This window comes from Fundulus heteroclitus, chromosome 1, assembly GCF_011125445.2.
Source record: "Fundulus heteroclitus isolate FHET01 chromosome 1, MU-UCD_Fhet_4.1, whole genome shotgun sequence".
NCBI lineage: Eukaryota > Metazoa > Chordata > Actinopteri > Cyprinodontiformes > Fundulidae > Fundulus > Fundulus heteroclitus.
Window position 1 is genome coordinate 32,261,754 of NC_046361.1, and position 18,837 is coordinate 32,280,590.

Genomic DNA, 18,837 nt, shown 5'->3' on the forward strand with positions numbered 1-18,837 from the left:
AAACATAAAGTGGAAAATAATTGTGTAGTGGATGCAAAATGTTTTTTCTTTTTCATAGCGTGCCGTTTTATAGTATTCACACCTCTTACACTGAAGCCTCTAAACAAAGCCCAGTGCATCCAATTGCCTTCAGCTCATCTAAAAGGGTCCCTCTGTGTGTAATTTAATGTCAGTATAAATACAGCTGTTCTTTGAAGGCATCGCAATCCGCCTCCTGAAGACCAAGGGACACAGCAGACAGATGAAGGGAGAAGCGAAGGAGTAGTTTAAAGCAGGGGTTAAGTTAGGGCTGGACAATAATTCAATATCTATATATTTCAATATAACTTTATTCAAAAGGTGATATGACATTTCCAATATTTCAATATACATTACAGTAATGAGTAGTAGTGATTGCAGCATTTTTCACTGGCTGACGCGCTGGGTTTTATGTAGTTTTATCCGTTTTATTTTTAAAGCAAATATCTCTAAAATGTTATATTGGAGGAGTTTTACAATCATGGCAAAATAAGTGGCTTAAGTTTGTACATGGATCAGTTGTGGGCATTCTTCGTAGTCTTTCTGAGGCTTTTATTTTGTTTATATCGATTTCGCAATAATATCGTATCGACCCAAATTAAGAAATATATTGTGATATAAGTTTTGGCCATATCGTCCAGGACTAGGTTAGGTTACGGCTTTGAACATCCCACCGTCCATCTTCTAAAAAGGAAATAATATGTGACAGCTGCAAACCTTTGAAGCAGCCAAGAGGCCCACAGTGACTCTGGAGGAGCTGCAGCCATAGGTCAGGTGGGAGAATGTGTTGACATGACAACTATTAGTTATGCACTCTACAAACCTGGCCTTTGAAAATGAGTGAAAAGATCATACTGAACTTTTTGGCCTACATACAAAAAGTATGAAATATAACCTTAGCAATCACAATGCAACATGGTGGTGGCAGCATTATGCTTTGGGGATGTTTTTTTCTTAAAGCTGCAGTAGGGAGTTATGGCAAAAACGTGGACTCAGCCTGAGAATTTAAACAAGCCCACCTTTACAGGTCCCTCCCTCTGGCTCTCTGCTGAGCTACGGCCCTCCCTCCACAGTTCCTCCCCCCACGGAGCCTAGGCTGGTAAGCAGAACTAACTGTTAGACTTAACAACAAGCTACAGAGTAAAAAATTAGACTTGCGCTATCACCAGTGATACTGTAACCATCGATGTGTTAGTTGTGTAGTTATTAAAAAATAAAACAAATCAAGCAAGGTACCTTCTTATCAAGCCGAAATGTGGCTTAAATCAGCATCAGTTTTGAATTCTTTCCCTCCACCTCTGAAAAGCCGCTCTGATATTTACCCTCGTTTTTTTTAGAGCTCGGTCTACCACTCTCTTCTTAGCTCACTTTTTGTCACCAGTCTTCTTCTGTTGGCAGGGGCCAATCAAAGAAAGTGGCAGTTTCTCTGTAGCGTTAGGTTGTTTCTCTGCCATCAGCTTAAGCACTGTTGCAATCTTGAGCTTGGTATGAACTGTGTGGGGGAGGGGTGTGATTGAGACTGTTAAGATGCTCCTCCTGCCTCTGATTGGTTGCTTCTAACCGGGAGCGTTGTATTTCTGCAAATGGCTGTAGGCCCAATGCGAGGAGCCAGAGGAGCTTGATTTTTGTTTATTTATTTTACAAATTGTCTCTCATATTTTACTGTCAATACATAGTGACAGTTTTAACAAATGTGTAAAAAAAAAAAAAAAAAAAAAAAACATTTTTGCAAAACTTACCTACTGCAGCTTTAAGCAGGGACAGGGAAGCTTGTCAAAGGATTGGAAGACAGATGGAGCTGAATAGTAATCCTGAAAGAAAACAGAGGAAGTGAAAGAGTTGAGCCACAGGTGGAGCTTCCTCCTCAAGCAGAATAGCAACCGTAACATAGAGCAATAATAGAATGGGCATTTTTGTGTGTTAGAATGGCCCAGTCAATGTCCACACCGAAAGCCATTAGAGAATCTGTGGCAAGTCTTAAAAATGGATGTGCACAGATGTTCCCCATCCAATCTGACTGAGCCCGAGATATTTTGACGACCTGTTCAGTGCCAAGATGTGCACAGCTGCATTTCCTTGAAGACATGCAACTGTCAATGCAGAGAAAGGTCGCTCTACAAATTGTACTAAATGCACAACAACCTTTGTAAAAGAAAGAAAAAACCTTGAACCATTTATTACTTTCTTTCCACTTTCTCATTATATGCTGGTTTGTGTTGGTCTATCACATATATTCCCAATAGATAAATAGAATTTTGTGGTTTTGATGTGTTAAACTGTGGGGGGGGAGTACTTCTGCAAGACACTAATCTGCAGATGTTCATACTTAGAAGATAGTGACTCTGGTATCTGATTGAACTAGCTTTTAGTCAGCAGTAACAGCGTGAGTAATTATATTTAGACAATGACGTGTCATCAGCTGCCACCTCCTCTCCCAATGTTTGAGAGATTGGATGAGCTTTACCGTCAATTTCCTAAATTTTAATTTCCCCTCTCCGAGGGGGAAAAATGCCAATATCTTTAGTTCTCAGAGCAACTGAAAAGGGGGAACCATCAGAGTGCCTGACAACACCAATATCGCTTTGAGTAAGGGTTCTTGAGATGCCGGCGTTCTCAAAAGCAGAGGCATCTGTTCTGCCACTATTAAGCCCTTCCTGGCCATTAAATTTTAATGGAACATTGATTTTATGCTGGAACTACCCTTCCTGAGTGACTCAAAAGCCAGAGAAAAATATGGAACAAAATAAAAACGAATCATGACAGTGGACAGGGATTATTATTCTGGGGCTTTTCTTGATTGGTTTCCAGGGAATATACAACACTTGAATTCAATCGCTTGTGTCCTTCAGTGTCCTCCAGCAGCAGAGCAGCGGTATAATGAGACGGCAGAGTGGAACAGGGACACTGTGCAGCGCGCCATTCTTCTCAATGATTGCGCTCACTGCTGCGAGTTGTGCCGCTCAAGTTTAAACAATAAATTGTTGCTTCTGTTTTTTTTTTTTTTTTTTTTTTTTACATTTTGAGTAAAGCATGTGCAACAAAGCATTGATCTGAGTGGAAAAAAGCAACGGCTCCCTGTGCTGCAGCTCAGGCTGTTGCAGACCTCTGCACATCAGCATTCATATCCAGTATTGAGTCAAACTTTACCTCAACAGATGTTGCCCCCTATCAGATTTTATGATGAAAGTAAATAACTGATTTCATTACATGGCAATGAACTGTAAAATAGGGACCCATGGAATCCAATTACATCACCCGCGAGAGTGCTGTGTGTGTGACAACAATCAGCACAGAGAGGCCGGTAGGGAGGCTGTGGCCCTGCATACATATCTCTGCAACACGCCACAGAGTCACACAGCAGCCGCCGCCTCCCGCCGCCTCCAACACTCAGGGCACATCAGGTAAATTATTAAAAACAGCCTGAAAAATTGAGGATACTACACTCACACTTCAAAGATATTGACTTGAGAACACCATCACGGCCTGAGTGAGTACTGTCAGACAGAAAATATGAGTGCTTTCTGAGCGGATGGGGTGCGGGGTAACCACAAGGTTACTGCACAGATCCTGAGCATTGAGGCAACTGTTTAACCTTACTCGGTGCAGCTGAGATTAAAAGGGTAATTAAAGGAGCGCAATGCAGTTGATTAAACAGTTACTCATGCAGCAAGTTCTGATAATAAAATAAATAGCAATCTGCGGCGGGTTTCTTCCTGTTGAAAGGGAACTATTTCTTTCCACTTTTGCCACACACTTGTTCAGGATGAGGGATTGCTTTAAAGTTAACGACTCAATGAAATTGCCTGGGCTTCCACATAAAAAAAAAAAAAAACAAGTTTCACCAATTACCATGAATAAATGAATTTGACTGCACTGTATTATAGCTCCACCCAAATTAGTTAAATAACGTCTAGATGCAAGTTAGACCAGTGTGTCTAATAAAGCGCCTTGAGATGTTGTAAATTGTTGCTATATACCAAAACAGAATTGGCCTGAAATTCATTGAAAAGTGTTTTATTTGGTTACTTTTATTTATGTATTGTGATATTTAATTAGGTTTTACTTTTACATCATTTTCTTAAAGCTGCAGTGAATACTTTCCTCTAAAAAAATCAATCACTGCAACTTTAGCAGCAGCTACATAGATTTCCTTCTGCTATATTGACACAGACAAATTATATTTATTTCACTTTACAGGTTTATTTATATAGCACCAATTATAGAACAAATGTCACCAAAGGACTCTTTACAGGACAAACAGATTCATTTATATCCTTTTATTTAGAAACATATAATATAATAAATCTAACATAGTCTAATCATGTAAATAGGTTCAAAATCAATTGCATACTGGTCAGTCAAATTCATATTTTAAATGGGAATTTGTACAAATTTTATCTTTTTAGAAAGCACACCGTGTTGAGCAATTGACTATATCTAAAAAGCACAATATTAATAATAATTCAACAAACAATAATTTTGACAATGAAATATATATTTCTGTCTCTTTTTTGTACATTTTACAAAGTCAGACAGTTTATAATTTTTCAGTAGGAACAAATTTTAGGGGAATCTAACAGCTCAAATAGTCAGAACAGACTGCATGTAGATAAACATTTTGAGAAATATTGAATCATTTTAGGGGCCATTGTAGATGCTGGATTTTAATCTTCGGCACTAAATTCTTTTCTGACAAAATTGTCAACCATCTTTTTGAACAGTAATAAAAAAATTATTCCTTTAGAAGGTTTGGACAGCTGATTTGGAGGTGTTTTTTCAAACTTTTTTTCCACTTGTTGAAGATTTGTTATAATCATATGACAAAAGACTGATGTATTTAAAAATTAATAATAACATTAACTCATCTTCAACTCGCCCTCATTTTGACCCTTCCCTTGCACCTGGCGCCCTCTGTTGGCTATTTTCCAACTATTACTAATAAACACGTATTAACGCCACAATCAGCTTAACAGCAGATTCAGCTGATGGAAGACTTTTCCTTTTCACTTAGAGTTTTATTGACAATGCCTTTTGAATGTTAGCACAGGGTCCACAATACAATAAAGCGTGTGCTGAACAAAAGATGGTAACTAAAAAAAACAACGACATCAACAACAACAGATCATGTTTTGGTGGCTGCTTTGGGGTTTGTGGCGACATTTAGTAATGAATAATGAGTAAATAACAGTGCTGCACATTACAATGCAAATATTATTAATGTTGTTTGAATATTAAGGTGTAGGACTGTACAACAACACTGCAAAGCCAGTAAAAAAAATGCACCACAATCACTTAGCATTAATACTGACCACTCAACAAGCAGCATGAAGAACGATCCGGCACAGCCGGCCAGGGCCAACCAACTGTAACTTCCCCTTTAAGAGCGAACAGTTTGTCTTTTCACATTCCGCATCACAGGAGAGATGCTCATTAAAAGCTCCTCCATTCCTCACTGTTTCATCAAGTGAGACTGCCAAGCTCTTTAACTCAGTGTTCTTGATGTTTGTGCTGTTTGTGTAAAAACCCATCTGTTTCCTCGCCTCTCTGTTGGCAGAGGGTCCACCTCATCCGTATGCTTCTCTTTTTGAAGTCATGTCAAAATCTCATTTTTATGCATCTAAGATATCCAACTTGTCATCAGCACTCAGACAAAAGTCAAAGAGGGCACTCCTTAAATAGCTCCTTTCTTTCCTTTATATACAATGCACGCAGAAACAAGGACAGGAAAAGATTCAGAGGCAGAAGATTTTAGGATTTGCCGCCTTGCTGTGATTAGTTGTTTAACGGACCGACAGTAGATTGATATGCACGACTGTTTTCTGGTTGAATAATAATAGTCGACAGACATTTTACGGGATGAATGGCAAATATTTATCAGCCTCTGTCTGTAACATGTGAGGATTTAATTTTTGTTGATTATACAGTCAGTAGTTTGCATCCAGGACCATTCTTTTTATTGATTCATTTGAATTAATCATTTGATTAATGTAGAATATAAATCTTCTGTGATGCACATCAGGTGGACCAATTTGAGTTTACTGTGAATTTGCTTCAAACCAAAATTATAAACACAGCCTCAAATACATTCATAGTGGATTTGATTGGATTTGTTGAAATGCCCTACATCAAATCACAACTCAGTCACTGGCTTTTAGTGGTGAAATCTGAATATTTCACGCCTCTTTTCAGCAGAATACCTTTAAATCTGTAGGTCGCCTAGTGCAGGCCAACCTTTATGGCATAATCTTTACATTTTGAATAGGGTTGAAGATGGGTCTGTTAATGTTAGCCTGCTTTATCAACTCCTAACCAAATTTGTTGAGTGTTTGGGATCAGTGTCCTGCTAGGGACCCATGGAAACACTAAAAGCTGCCAACCATCTTACCCAAACCATCGCCCTCAAATAAAATGAAGGATGCAAAGCAAATTTCACATCAACATGCACAGAGAGCATGTCGGCCAATAAAGAAGTTGTTGGTTCCTAAACTGACACGTTCAAGCTCGACAGAAATTTGGAGCAGCTGAAAGTAAGACTTTTAAACCTGCCAACACTGTAACAACAGTCAAGCATGGTAGTGGCAGGATCATGCTGAGGGATTGCTTTGCTACCATTGGTGCTGGTGCAATGCACACAGAGGATGGAATAATGAAGAAGGAGGAAGGCCTTTGAATTCTTCAACTTCACCTCATCTCTCCTACATCTCTCAAATAAAGAGATGTAGATGGAAGTTTGGACACCATAGGTTTTACAATGGGTCCAAAGAGACACCAAGAACCTATTTTGGATGTCAAAAGTAGGCTAACTTGAAAGCAGCTTCAAACTCAAATATATTAAAAACGCATTATATGTTTAAGTAGGACCTCTTCCAGGAAGCCAACCAATCATAATTAACTACGGTATATGCCTTCAGGTGGGAAAGTGGGTCAATATAAGGTCTGAAGCATGTCATTAACCGTCTTTCCTTCAACGATTTTTTTAATGTGCATTTTGAGGTATCGAATTGGAAAAGGTTGATGGAAGCGACAAACTCTGAAATAACTTCCTCAGTTTTTGTGAAAAAAGTTTTTACAATCGCTTGAAGTTTTTGGCTTTTCAGAAAAAGCGAAAATGCGTAAAACAGAAGACAAATCAGTTCTGACATAGCGATTATTTACCTCACGTGACTGATCAGCGGTTTCCGCTGTCGGCATCTGTTCAGATATTGCCATAACACACATAGAAATGTCTTTTTTTTCTCTACATCTCCAGATGGCAAGTTAAGTCACCAGTATTAGCTGAAATGAATTTTTTTTAAATTACAGGTTGTCTGATAGCAACACATCCTGAAAACCTCTTTCCATTTTTGTCAGATGTGTGGCCCTTGCTAGTTTGCAACCTCTACTTCCTGTTTATTACGGCCATGTGTAACGTTAGCTTCTGATAAAATTACGCTTTTCATAGCCTAGTTAATTCGCTCCAAACACGAGATGGAAACAAACCTAATTCACTTATTTTTTCTTTTTTGCGTCATTTTAAAAGTTTGCTCAAAATTCGCATGACAATAGGATGAAAAGGAATAATTATGTGGACATTTATATATTTATTAATGCTGGTGTATGTAGGTATTTGGCTTTATGTGTAAAATTCAGACCATGTCTGGTTTAGAGAAGATTTACAATAAAGTTCGTGCAACCACTTCTTCTTTTTAAAAACCATAGAAGATGCATAAATCATTAGAAAAGTGTAAACTTCTGATTGGATCTGTAGTTTGCTCAATATCTAAGAGTTAAAAGGCATTTTACTTTATTGGTTGTTACAAGGTATGGCTAAATAAATCAAAAAAAGAATCAGGTGATTAGTGGCTAAAGGAAATAACTGGCTGATGGCACCCTAATGATTTGTGTAATGTGGATTTAACGTTCCTTCTGAGGCTTTCTGTGTTTATACTTAAACATTAAGGGCTAAAATAATGTCTTTGTGCTTCGGGTGGTTCTGTAAGGTTAATGAACTGAGCAGAGTGTAAATGAAAAGAAAGACAGCAGCCCAGTCCACACCTAAATAACCTCACTCCCGAGCACCACTTGTTCTCCCTCAGGATTTGATACAAGGAGCAAATTTATTTCAAGGCAACGAAAGATCATTAAACAGAAATCCCATTCTGAGCCGCTGTACTTACAGGAGGGAGCAGCAAAATAATTTCTGCAGATTCAGGCAGCAAAACCCTTAAGTGTAAAATCAACACAACTGCACAAATCCGTCATGGAGAAACATCCACTGTTGCTAAATCGTGTTGTGATTTCACAAGCCTCATCTGTCACAAAGCTATACTTTGAAGGCTGGAAATCAGCATTAGAATAATTATCACTTTAAAAGGCATGTCAGCGTGTAAAAAAAAAAAAGAAAGAGGAAAGAAAAGAGGCAGGAATAAATATAGCCTGCTTTTCCGGCTAAAAGCTGGCAGGTAATTTTCTCCAGCTGCTCTAAGTGTGACAATCCCACAGGGAGCGAAATCTAATATTAACAGCAAATTATTATGTGGGAACTGTTCTTCCATGACCTGCTGTTGTACCTGTGTGACTAACTCAATCTGAGTAATTGAGATATGTGAGCAAGTCGAATGCAGCCCTGCTGTGACAGCAGAGGGTCGTTTAGAGTGTAGCAGGACTCCAAAAACACCAAAACAGCGCAGCTAATTTGCATGTCTATACGCCTTAACTGACAGGGGCTCCTCTGATCAAGTGATGCTGGCTTCTCTTTGGTGTTTAATATGGAATCTGAATGACAGCAAAGCAGAAACTGGACTATATACAGAAGAAAAGGGTGAAGATTTTAGTGTACATATAGCACATAATTGTAAAGAGGGATGAAAAAGAAACATAATTTCCTTTTTTTTTTAAATAAAAATCTGAAAACAGTTATGTAGATTCTTATTTACTAAAGGAGTCCTTTGTAGCTCTGACTGTATGTTCAGGGTTATTATCCTGTTGGAAAGTAACCCTCTGCCCCGTGTCTTTAGCAGCACCTAACATGCTTTCTTCCAGGATTGCCAAGTATTTCGCTCCACGTGTCTTCACATAAGCTCTGACCAGCTTCCACGACTCTGCTAAAGAAAAGCATCATCATAGCACGATGTAGTAATGTGCAAGGTTAGTCCTCCCTCACACACAGCATTTTGTATGCAGAAGAAAAAGTTACATTTAGGTCTAATCTGACCCGGACACCTTCTTCAAGCACATGTTTGCTTTTTCCCCTATTTAACGAGAGGCAAACTTTACACAAAGCATGCTATGGCCTTCTTTCAACAATGCTTTTCTTCTTGCCATTCGTTCATAAATCCTCAACTAATAGTTGTGCTGTGAATTATTCATTAGGGCTGCACGATATATCACAAATATATTGTCATCGCTATATCAGTGAGTGCAATATTCATAACACAAAGGTCTGTTTGCAGTGCAATAATTGTTTGTTTAGTATATTTGAAGTGTTAAATGAATTTGAATTTTACATAGTAATATATTATTCAGTGCTACAGGTCACAGAGAGATAATAGCCCAGGTGAGAAAGAGAGTCATAAGTGGTCCTTGGTCCTTGGTCCTTGACCTGGATACCTTTGCCCCATGTCATTCCTTCTTTACCCATTTCCTGTCTGGCAATTATCAAATAAAGGCATTTAGAGGCACAAAAAAGAGAGTTATGTAAATAAAATGGTAAATATCACAACTAATCTCCCATCACAAGATTTTCTCACATCTATGCTCCAGCAGAATTGTCTGAACTTTTAACTGTTTGCCACAACGCCAGGGCTCTGCACCCATCAGAGCTTATAACTCTGCATGTTCCCAGGACTTGGAGCCAAAGATATGATGAAGTTTTGGAGCCCTTTACCACCAAAGCTACGATCCATTACTGAGCTAGGAGTCTTTAAATCGCAGCTAAAAACACATCTGTTCAGTCAGGCCTTTCACTCCTAGCTGTTCAACTGTGGATAACGTTTTCTTTTGTTTATTTTGTGGTTTTATTTTCTATATGGCTCTTGAAACTGTTTTGAATTGTGCTATTATGCATTTTTTTTGTTTTTATCTTTTATCTTGTTATTTTTCTATACATTTTTATATTTTATCTATTTTGTCTCAGCTTCTTTTTCTTTGTATTTTAGCTTGTAAAGCATTTTGTACACCATATGGATTGTTGAAAAGCGCTATATAAATAAACTTTGATTGATTGATTGATTGATTGATTGATTGATTGATTGATTGATTGATTGATTGATTGATTGATTGATTGATTGATGTTTGCCAACAAGCATCTGAAGTCGTTCATACAGGTGGACTTTTATTTACTAATTTGGTGACCAGAAGAACTTTTAGGGGTATCAGAGCAAAGGAGGATGAATTAAAAATGCAAGCCGTAAACAATCAGATATTTATTAGCAAAAGATTTTGAAACCATATATCATTTCCTTCTACAACATAACTTCACTGTATGGCTATTTATACAGAGTGAGTGAGTTAAATCAGTCAAGTATACGGCAAACAAAACAAGAGGGGAGGAATTCTTCACTGTTTTATTGGTTTTTATTACATTTTTTCTGTTTATTTTTTAGTAATAAGTTTCAAAAATATATTTTTTATTGTTGGTGTAATTGTGAAACACTTTGGTCAACCTATATTGTTTTTTAATGTGCTATAAAAATAAGACTGACATTAAAATTTGACATTGAGACTGAATTTTAAACTGCCTGCTGATATTGCACTTGACTATGAGGACAAAATGTTTATCACATATGCCAGCACATGCATTACAAAGGACATTTCCTCTTCTTTATTCAAGTGTATAGCATACTGAAATCACTGCACATTATCACAAACTGTACATAAACCTCCCTCATGTTGTAACTGATCCCTGTGTGACCAATTAAACAGCATGAAAAAGCACCGTTACTCCAGTTCAAAGAATTTGTATTAATTCAATATAACAGCCTGCCTCTCCTGTCCGAAAAATCATTTTAATTGTCTCATTAAAAGCTGTTGTGGCTTTGTGTTGGGAAAATAATAATAGTACCATTCCTGCTTCAACGCAGCGGATCTTTAATGATTTCCACTAACCTGTGCAAAGTTGTGAGCCCAGGTGTCATTTTTGGAACCAAAGCAACTCGGCTGGTTTGTTAAAATTTCTGCAAAAGTAGAGAACCACAGAAAAATTCGCTCATTTTGAAGGAGCAAGCCTGAATCACATGACAGTCAACAAAACAAAACAAGGACCTCATTAAAAGTACTGTTATCACAGGTTAGGCTTTTGTTTGTAACTGGCTGGCTAACTACTGGAGTCAATTTTTAACACAAACATTTTGGCTGTAAAATGTCTTTTGCGTTGGTTTAGGGCTACGGGCAGCTTTCCATAATACACCTAATGGCCCTTTTACCTAGCAAGACAGGTTTTTCCGAAATAATTAGACAGTTAAAAAATACGTACCATAATGTTTTACCAGCTTGTTAATTTTAATCTTAACTGTGGGTGACTGGCACTAACATGTGCTGGGGCTACTAACATAGCTCACCACCGTCAGGGTGTGAATGACTGACTTTAATGCAAAGATCTTTGGGGTCGTTGGACTTGATAAAGCGCTATACAAGTACAAGCCAATTACCATTTAATATGATCAGTGCCATAATCATCTCCTTTATCCACAAGATTAGGTTGGAGAGTTAACAAGTCCAGGTGAAAAATGAATGCTTCCATTTCCCCTTATGAAACTCTCTAGCTCTTTCTGAGGGGCTCCAAGGTTTTCCCAGTTAGTCTTGGGTCTACTGTAGGTTTTCCACAGAGAAGGAAGTGCCTAGACGATGTCCTAAAAGAAGAAGTGTCTAGAAGGCATCGGATGCAGACGCCTATGCAGAGGAGCAGGTTCACTCTGAGCTCATGTGGCAGACGTGAAAGGTTCTGGAGTAGCTGCAGTTGCTGCCTGCGACATTGTTCACCGTGATCGGCTTGGTGGCGCGTCAGTGCTGCTTTGTGGAGGCATATATGTGGAGGGACGTACAGACCTGTACAGAATAAAAGATGGCACCCTGACTGCCATTATGTCACGGGATTTAATAATTAGACCCATCGTCAGACCCTACACGGGTGTGTTTGGTCCTGGGCAGAGGTGGGTAGTAACTGGTTACATTTACTTGAGTAACTTTTTGAACAAAAATGAGTAGCTTTATTGCACTGTACTTTTTACTTTTACTTGAGTCATATTGTTGCTCAAGTATCGCTACTCTTACACTTGAGTAAAATTTCTGGTTACTCTACCTAACTTCATGAATAGAGAACATGCTTTTTTTAACCAAAAATGGACCAGACAGACAAAAACCTAGAGTTTATGTTAAAGTGAGGCTTCTTATTTGTACACAAGCTTTGTTATTTTAAAGTGATCTTCTATCTGCTGAGCTCATTGCACCATTTGGAGGTCAAATGAATGTACAGTAAACAGCGGATATTGTAATTGGAAGTACTTTGCACTGTTCTAACATATACTGTATATACATTAACTACTATAAGTATTGCTTTTAAGTTTAATGCTAAAAAACAAGGATTTAGGAAACAATTTCTTCTGCCAGAATTGGTTTTGTAATTATGTTATTCTTTGTATATTTTTTATTATTATTTTGTCTTTAAAATCTGCAATTTGCACATAACCTTATCTTTTTGTCTGTCCAATTACATAATCTTTAAACATTAAAATCACCAGTTGTTATGATTAGTTACTCAGTACTTGAGTAGCCTTCTCACTGAATACGTTTTTATTTTTACTTGAGTAATTTTTTAGCTGACTACATTTTACTTTTACTCGAGTAAAAATATGTTGAAGTAGTGCCACTCTGAATACAATTTCTGGCTACTCTATGCAAATCTGTTCCTGGGCTCCTCCTGGTGCATGATAATGTGAATATCCAGGCAGGTCCTGAAGGATGAAGGAATTGTTACCACTGATTAGCCTCCACGCTCCCCTGAACTAAATCCAACAGAACATCTCTGGCCATCGTCTAGGTCCATCCGACGCCACCAGGCTGCAGCTCAGACTGTTTGGGAGCTCAGTCCCTCCCTGGTCCAGATCTAGAAGGGGACACTCCAGTCCCTAGGACACCATTCTGCATCTCATAAGGAGCATGCACTCCATATTGATGTGTTTAAAGTAGGGCTGGGCAATGTGGCTTAAAAATGAAATCTCTGATTTTATTATACCAAACCCAATTAATCGATTTTCCCTCTTTTTTCGTTTCAACAAAATAAATTAAAGAACTTATTTTAAAAAGTTGCTTTTATGCCAAGTATTTCATCCGGGAGTTGACCTGTATTTAAAGTGCAACTAAGTACAAGCTGGCAGACACAACCATCGTAATAAACAATGAAAATATAACAAAATGTTTGCTGCTAGTGGTGTTACACAATGAGCTAAGAACAGGCAGTTACTTGTGTAACTTCAAACTGACTTGAAAAAAAAAAGTGAATGAATAAAATAACGTGCCTCGTATTTTGGTTAAAAAAAGTTTTCTCTTTACAAGATTTTGACAATATGAGCATGCTGTTCTATTCATGGAATACCAATGAGTGCATTGGCAAAATAAAATCCTGATTTTCCAAAAAATGTAATCATAAAAAATTGTAATTTTAAAATGTATTGATTTATTGGCCAACCTTAATTTAAAGGTGAATTAAATGTAAACATTAAACATTACAGATTTACCCACCCGTTCTTAGTATATACCTGCTTGGCAAACAAAAAGGGAAAAAGCTTCCAGCAGAAAAAAAAAAATCCCAAAAAATAACCCCCAAAATTAGGTTTAATTAACTAATATATATCAAAACTCTCTGAAAACACATTAGTGAGACAAAAACATCATTATTATGAAAATATTAAACTTGGTATAACACTTTCTTCTTAGATGTATAATCTATATTATTCCTTTCATGTCCCATTAAACATGGCAACACAGTCTGTTTTTACAAAAATTACTGATGAATAATGTAAACCAAATGTTTAGTTTTTAAAAATAATTTGGCCCAAACCAGTCATGAAACCCAAATTATCAAAAATCTCTTAAGTAATGATTAATATGAAGTCATATAAAAATCAAGTAGAAGTAAAGATACTAGGATTTTAAAAATACTTCTGTAGAAGTCGAAGTATCAACTGAAACGCTTTACTCAAGTAAAAGTATACAAGACTACTTAAAGTATAAAAGTAGTATAAGTAGTACTATAAGTAAATAAATGTTATTTGGACTAATTTCAAAATGTAAGGAATAGAAGTAAAAAGTAGGCTGAAAAATTAATACTCCACTAAAGTATAAATTACCAAAATTTCTACTTAAGTAAGATAACAAAGTATTTATACTTAGTTACTTGACACCTCTGTGTATATGTTCATTTATAAGGTAAAGTTGTTAGTTTTCCTACATTCAATTGTGTTGATATTATTGTTCTATGTACATGCTGGATGTCTACTTACATCAGATGACCGATGAAAACAAGTTCTGGCTAACTTAACTTGTTTATTTCTTTATTAATGTACAATTGGGGTTTTTAAAAAAATAAACTGAAAAATTTAAAACACTATTAAACTTTAACATTTAAGGAGTGAGTCATACATGTAACATTTTAAAACGGCATCACAGACTAAAGTTAAATTTTTTTTTTAGCTGGCTCGCAATCTAAAATAAAATGTAAAGACAGCATAATAATGTAGTTTGAATTCTGTTAGTTAATAAGGCATTAACTGTCAAAAATATCTTAGGTAGTTAAAAATAAATAAAAATAAAACAACAACAAGAACAACAATACTATACTACTACTACTACTACAACTACTACTACTACTACTACTAATAATAATAATAATAATAATAATAATAATAATAATAATAATAATAACAATAACAATAATATTAATATAACAACATTTATATAAATAATGTAATCATTTGTTAACAAATGAAAAGTAAGAGTCCACTCACTTCAGACCTTGGTGACAGACTACTATTCCAAAAGGGGCGTGGCATTTCATTGACTGACATTGAACTCGACCAATCAGATCACTCCGCTGGGAAGGAAGGAAAAAGTTCAGGAAGTAGCTCACAGCAGCTGCGCTTGTGTTTCTGTCAGCAGGTTTGGGCAAATGTTTCGGGTTTTTCGGGGAGGCAACACACAGCTAAGACATATTTCTCAGTTTTGTAGGAATATGTCTAAAACGCATAATGAACGTGGAACAGACAACAGGTCGGTGCATTCAGACACCATCGAGGAGGTTCACAACGTGCCGATGCAGGTGATCATCAGACCGTTTCCTCCAGAGCTGGACGAGCAGAAAGTCCAGAGTCTGATGGATACCATTAAGGTAGCCTGTCAACTATTTCATTAACCTAACAAGATCCGATAGATTTAGTCTAAACATAGGCTTTTTGATGCCTTTAAATTATAAGTTTCTCTTCAAACATATTTTTCTTTCTCCTGACAGATCTGTAAACGAGGTTAACAATTGATCAGACATATGTTTGAAGGAAACTGACCTTTTTGAGCCTTTTTTCCCCAAATATCTAAAACCTGTTTGACCTAAGGTTCTAAAAGGTAAATAAAAATTTATAGGAATACACTTGAAGTTGTTTTTGTATCATTACTCTAAATATTTTTTTCTTTAGAGAGAGTGCAGAAATAAACTCACACCGACTTTAAACAACGAAAACTAACACCGTTAAATGACAGATTTTCTCTTTTTACATTTATTCTACCTACCTGGCACAGAAAGAGGTGTTTAAACTGATTATTTGGTGGTTTGAGTTGTGTACGGATGTGGCACAGATCTAAGTCTTGCTGTTTCCCGCTACTTAATATATTTTATACTTTTAACCTTCAAATATTCAGCTCATTTTAATATGTGTACATTTATGGTGTCATATGAACCTTTTACTAGAAATAGACTGATATTTATGGCCAATATCAAAAAGCGGAACAACCAGTTTCCCTTATTGTTCACCATTTTATTACATTTAAGTCAATATGTTGTGATTTTCCATGTCTTGTTTATTGATTTTATTTTATTATTTTTTTTACAAGTAAATTTGCACTGGGCATAAATATCTTTATACTAGAAACTGTTATGAGCTGTGTAAATGTAGCAGTAGCTTCTTTTCTCCTGAACGTCTAGAGATGGTGGCGAAAACATTTCTGGTGACTCTTGCATTGTGGTTAAAGATCTGCTCCAAGCTTGCACACTGGGAGAAGGAGATTCCCCTGCACCGATTTAATGAGATAGTGTAAAATAGATATAGATAAGGTTAGTATAATTAAAATTTTAAACATGTTAGATTACATGAAATTAATAAAAGTAATTAATGCATTTCTGGGTATTTTCTTTTTTTTCCGGCTACTAAGATCATCCAACTCTTGTCTTTACCCGTTTACCCTGCGGCTCTGGAGGAGCTGGTGTATATCCCCAGCAGTCATTGTGCGGGAGGCAGAAAAACACCCATGGACACACACACACACACACACAAACACACACACACACACGCTCTCAAACTCACTCAAATGGGCAGTTTAGAGATTTAAGGCATCCTAACTGTGACGTTTTTGCACTGGACAAAGCTGGAGGTCCAATGCCTCCATGAGTAGACCATGCCGAGTCAAAAAGAGCGTAAAATGGGAGTGGAGATTTTTGCTTTGAATTTTTTGTGTAAATATGGTATTTCTTCTGAAATGTATCATACCATGAGGATGTCATACAGGCCTGTGACTAAAACCGACGATAAAGTCTGAGCTCTTTGCGTTGGCGCTCATTAAGCTACGGCAGACTGAAGGATCGCTGATAATCTAGCAACACGCAGACTGGTGACCTGCTGATCATCTGTTGGGAGTATGATTGATTTCACTTTGTTTCACACTGCTAATGTCTACACAGCCCCACCAACAAAGTACTGACCACATATTTTCTTCCTCCGTAATCACCCAAGTACTCTCAGGTGAAACCCGAAGGCCAATATTTAAATAAATAAAAAAATACAGATCGGCTTAATTTATCAGCTTAGCTATTTATAGTGTAGTGGTTAATGAGCAAGAAGGTTATTTTGCTTTAAAAGATGTTTTTGTAATGCTTGCGTGCCTTGTGTTTTGATGCTATTGTGTGCTCTAATTGACGTTTTGCCTTTCCTTCCAGGAGACGGCAGACATCAGCGTTGTTCCTCCCATTGATGTTCTCTGGATCAAAGGCAGAGAGGGAGGAAATTACTACTACTCCTTTGGAGGCTGTCACAGGTTTGCTGCCTATCAGAGGCTCAACATGCCAACCATCCCAGCCAAACTCATCAGATCAAACATCTCAGACCTCAGGACTTACTTGGGGGCTTCAACGCCTGACCTGCTCTAATGCTGTGGGGGGTTTTCTTGTAATAATCAGGGGTTTCCAGCTCCAGTTCTTAACTTCTGGTGTCATGCATGTTTAGATGTGTCCCCCCGCTTCAAAAAGCTGATTCAAATTGCTGAATTATTTATTCAGCTATCAGTTGCATGCGGGGGGAATTGCAATACACGAGATTGACCAGCAGGGGGAGATAATGCTCTGGATGTAAACACATTTCTCACGTCAAATCACTGCATGTTTATTTTCTTTATTAATCAAATGGTTCTCATTAGACTGAACCTCTGAAAACCTGCTTGAATTTTACACAACATTTTTTATTCATTGTATATCATTTGCTTAATTGTTTTATAAAATAGGTTTATGGTTGCGGCAAGTTGTACTATGGTATTTGTAGATGGAATTTGTTCCTTTCTTCTTTATTTACTTTTATTTGACTTAAATAAATCATACATTTACATAGAGAAGAATATTTATATATATTTTATATGAAACAATTTTGATCACAAATTCACTTTGGTATTTTTTACTTTACTTGTGTTCCGCTCCGAATTGTGAAGGGGGAAATTATTATTTTTAATTGGGCACACCTCATATGAAAATGCCAATATTTGTTTTATCATTTAAAAAATATTTATTCATTCATTAGACAGTTGCAGTTTTCACTCGTGGTTTCTTTACGCACAGCCAGCTTTGACTGGGATGTTGTAGACAGCGGTTGTTGAAGGAGTCAGGCGTTCAGAGAATATCCTGATGACAAAATGCAACATGTTGAGTCTTGCAGAATTGTCAGATTTCTTTGTGTCGACTCTAAGAAGAATCTCAATCATTAAAATCCATCCTTAACCAATGAAGGGACATGGAAAATCCTAACTAGTTCATGTAAAATTGAAACGATTTGCATATTGCAATGCATAGCACCAATAGTTTCAGTAAAAACATAACGACAAAAGCCTTGTGCCTTGTGTATGTTGTTATTTTGAGTCCTTGAGACTGGCTCCACTCACTAAATCAGGCTGGACAGCTACTCCCCTGCCTCCGCCTTGGAGGAAGGAACTGAAGTTTTGCAAAATAATATAGGTAAAATATAGACGAGGCTTTTCCGACATTAGTGCTTTCACAATGTGAGCTCGGAGCCATTTGACGATCTCCCTTTGAGGCCATCGAGGAAATGAAGGGCGACCCAAGGGCAGCTTTAACCGACGGGCCCTAAAGGACTCTAAATGTCTCCTCTGAATCGTCGCGTGTGAGAAGATTTCCTGTAGCTCGCTCAGTGTCTGGAAGTAACCATATCCTCAAAGGGGGTTTGACACGCAATACCGGTATGAAAAAAAACGCATTGCACCTGTTGCTGCTGGGAGCGGTTTCCATGGGAGGTTTTACACATTTTCTCTTTGAGGATTAACCAATCAAGGGACCAGGAGGAGGAACTGTTTCAGGCC

At 37.2% G+C, this 18,837-nt stretch overlaps 1 protein-coding gene across 1 annotated transcript; it reads left to right on the forward strand.

Annotated features, from left to right (window-relative positions):
- The first annotated feature begins 15,093 nt into the window (after window positions 1-15,093).
- Window positions 15,094-17,448, forward strand: LOC118564159 (sulfiredoxin-1-like). Its single transcript, XM_036141231.1, has 2 exons — window positions 15,094-15,379; window positions 17,195-17,448. The coding sequence occupies exons 1-2, from the start codon at window positions 15,161-15,163 to the stop codon at window positions 17,402-17,404; spliced, it is 429 nt and encodes a 142-aa protein (XP_035997124.1). The 5' UTR covers window positions 15,094-15,160; the 3' UTR covers window positions 17,405-17,448.
- Window positions 17,449-18,837: the final 1,389 nt, after the last annotated feature.

Coding starts and splice junctions, on each gene's coding strand:
- LOC118564159 (XM_036141231.1), top strand. CDS start 15,161: ATGTTTCGGGTTTTTCGGGGAGGCAACACACAGCTAAGACATATTTCT. Junction 15,380..17,194: donor GTCTGATGGATACCATTAAG/GTAGCCTGTCAA, acceptor CTTTCCTTCCAG/GAGACGGCAGACATCAGCGT.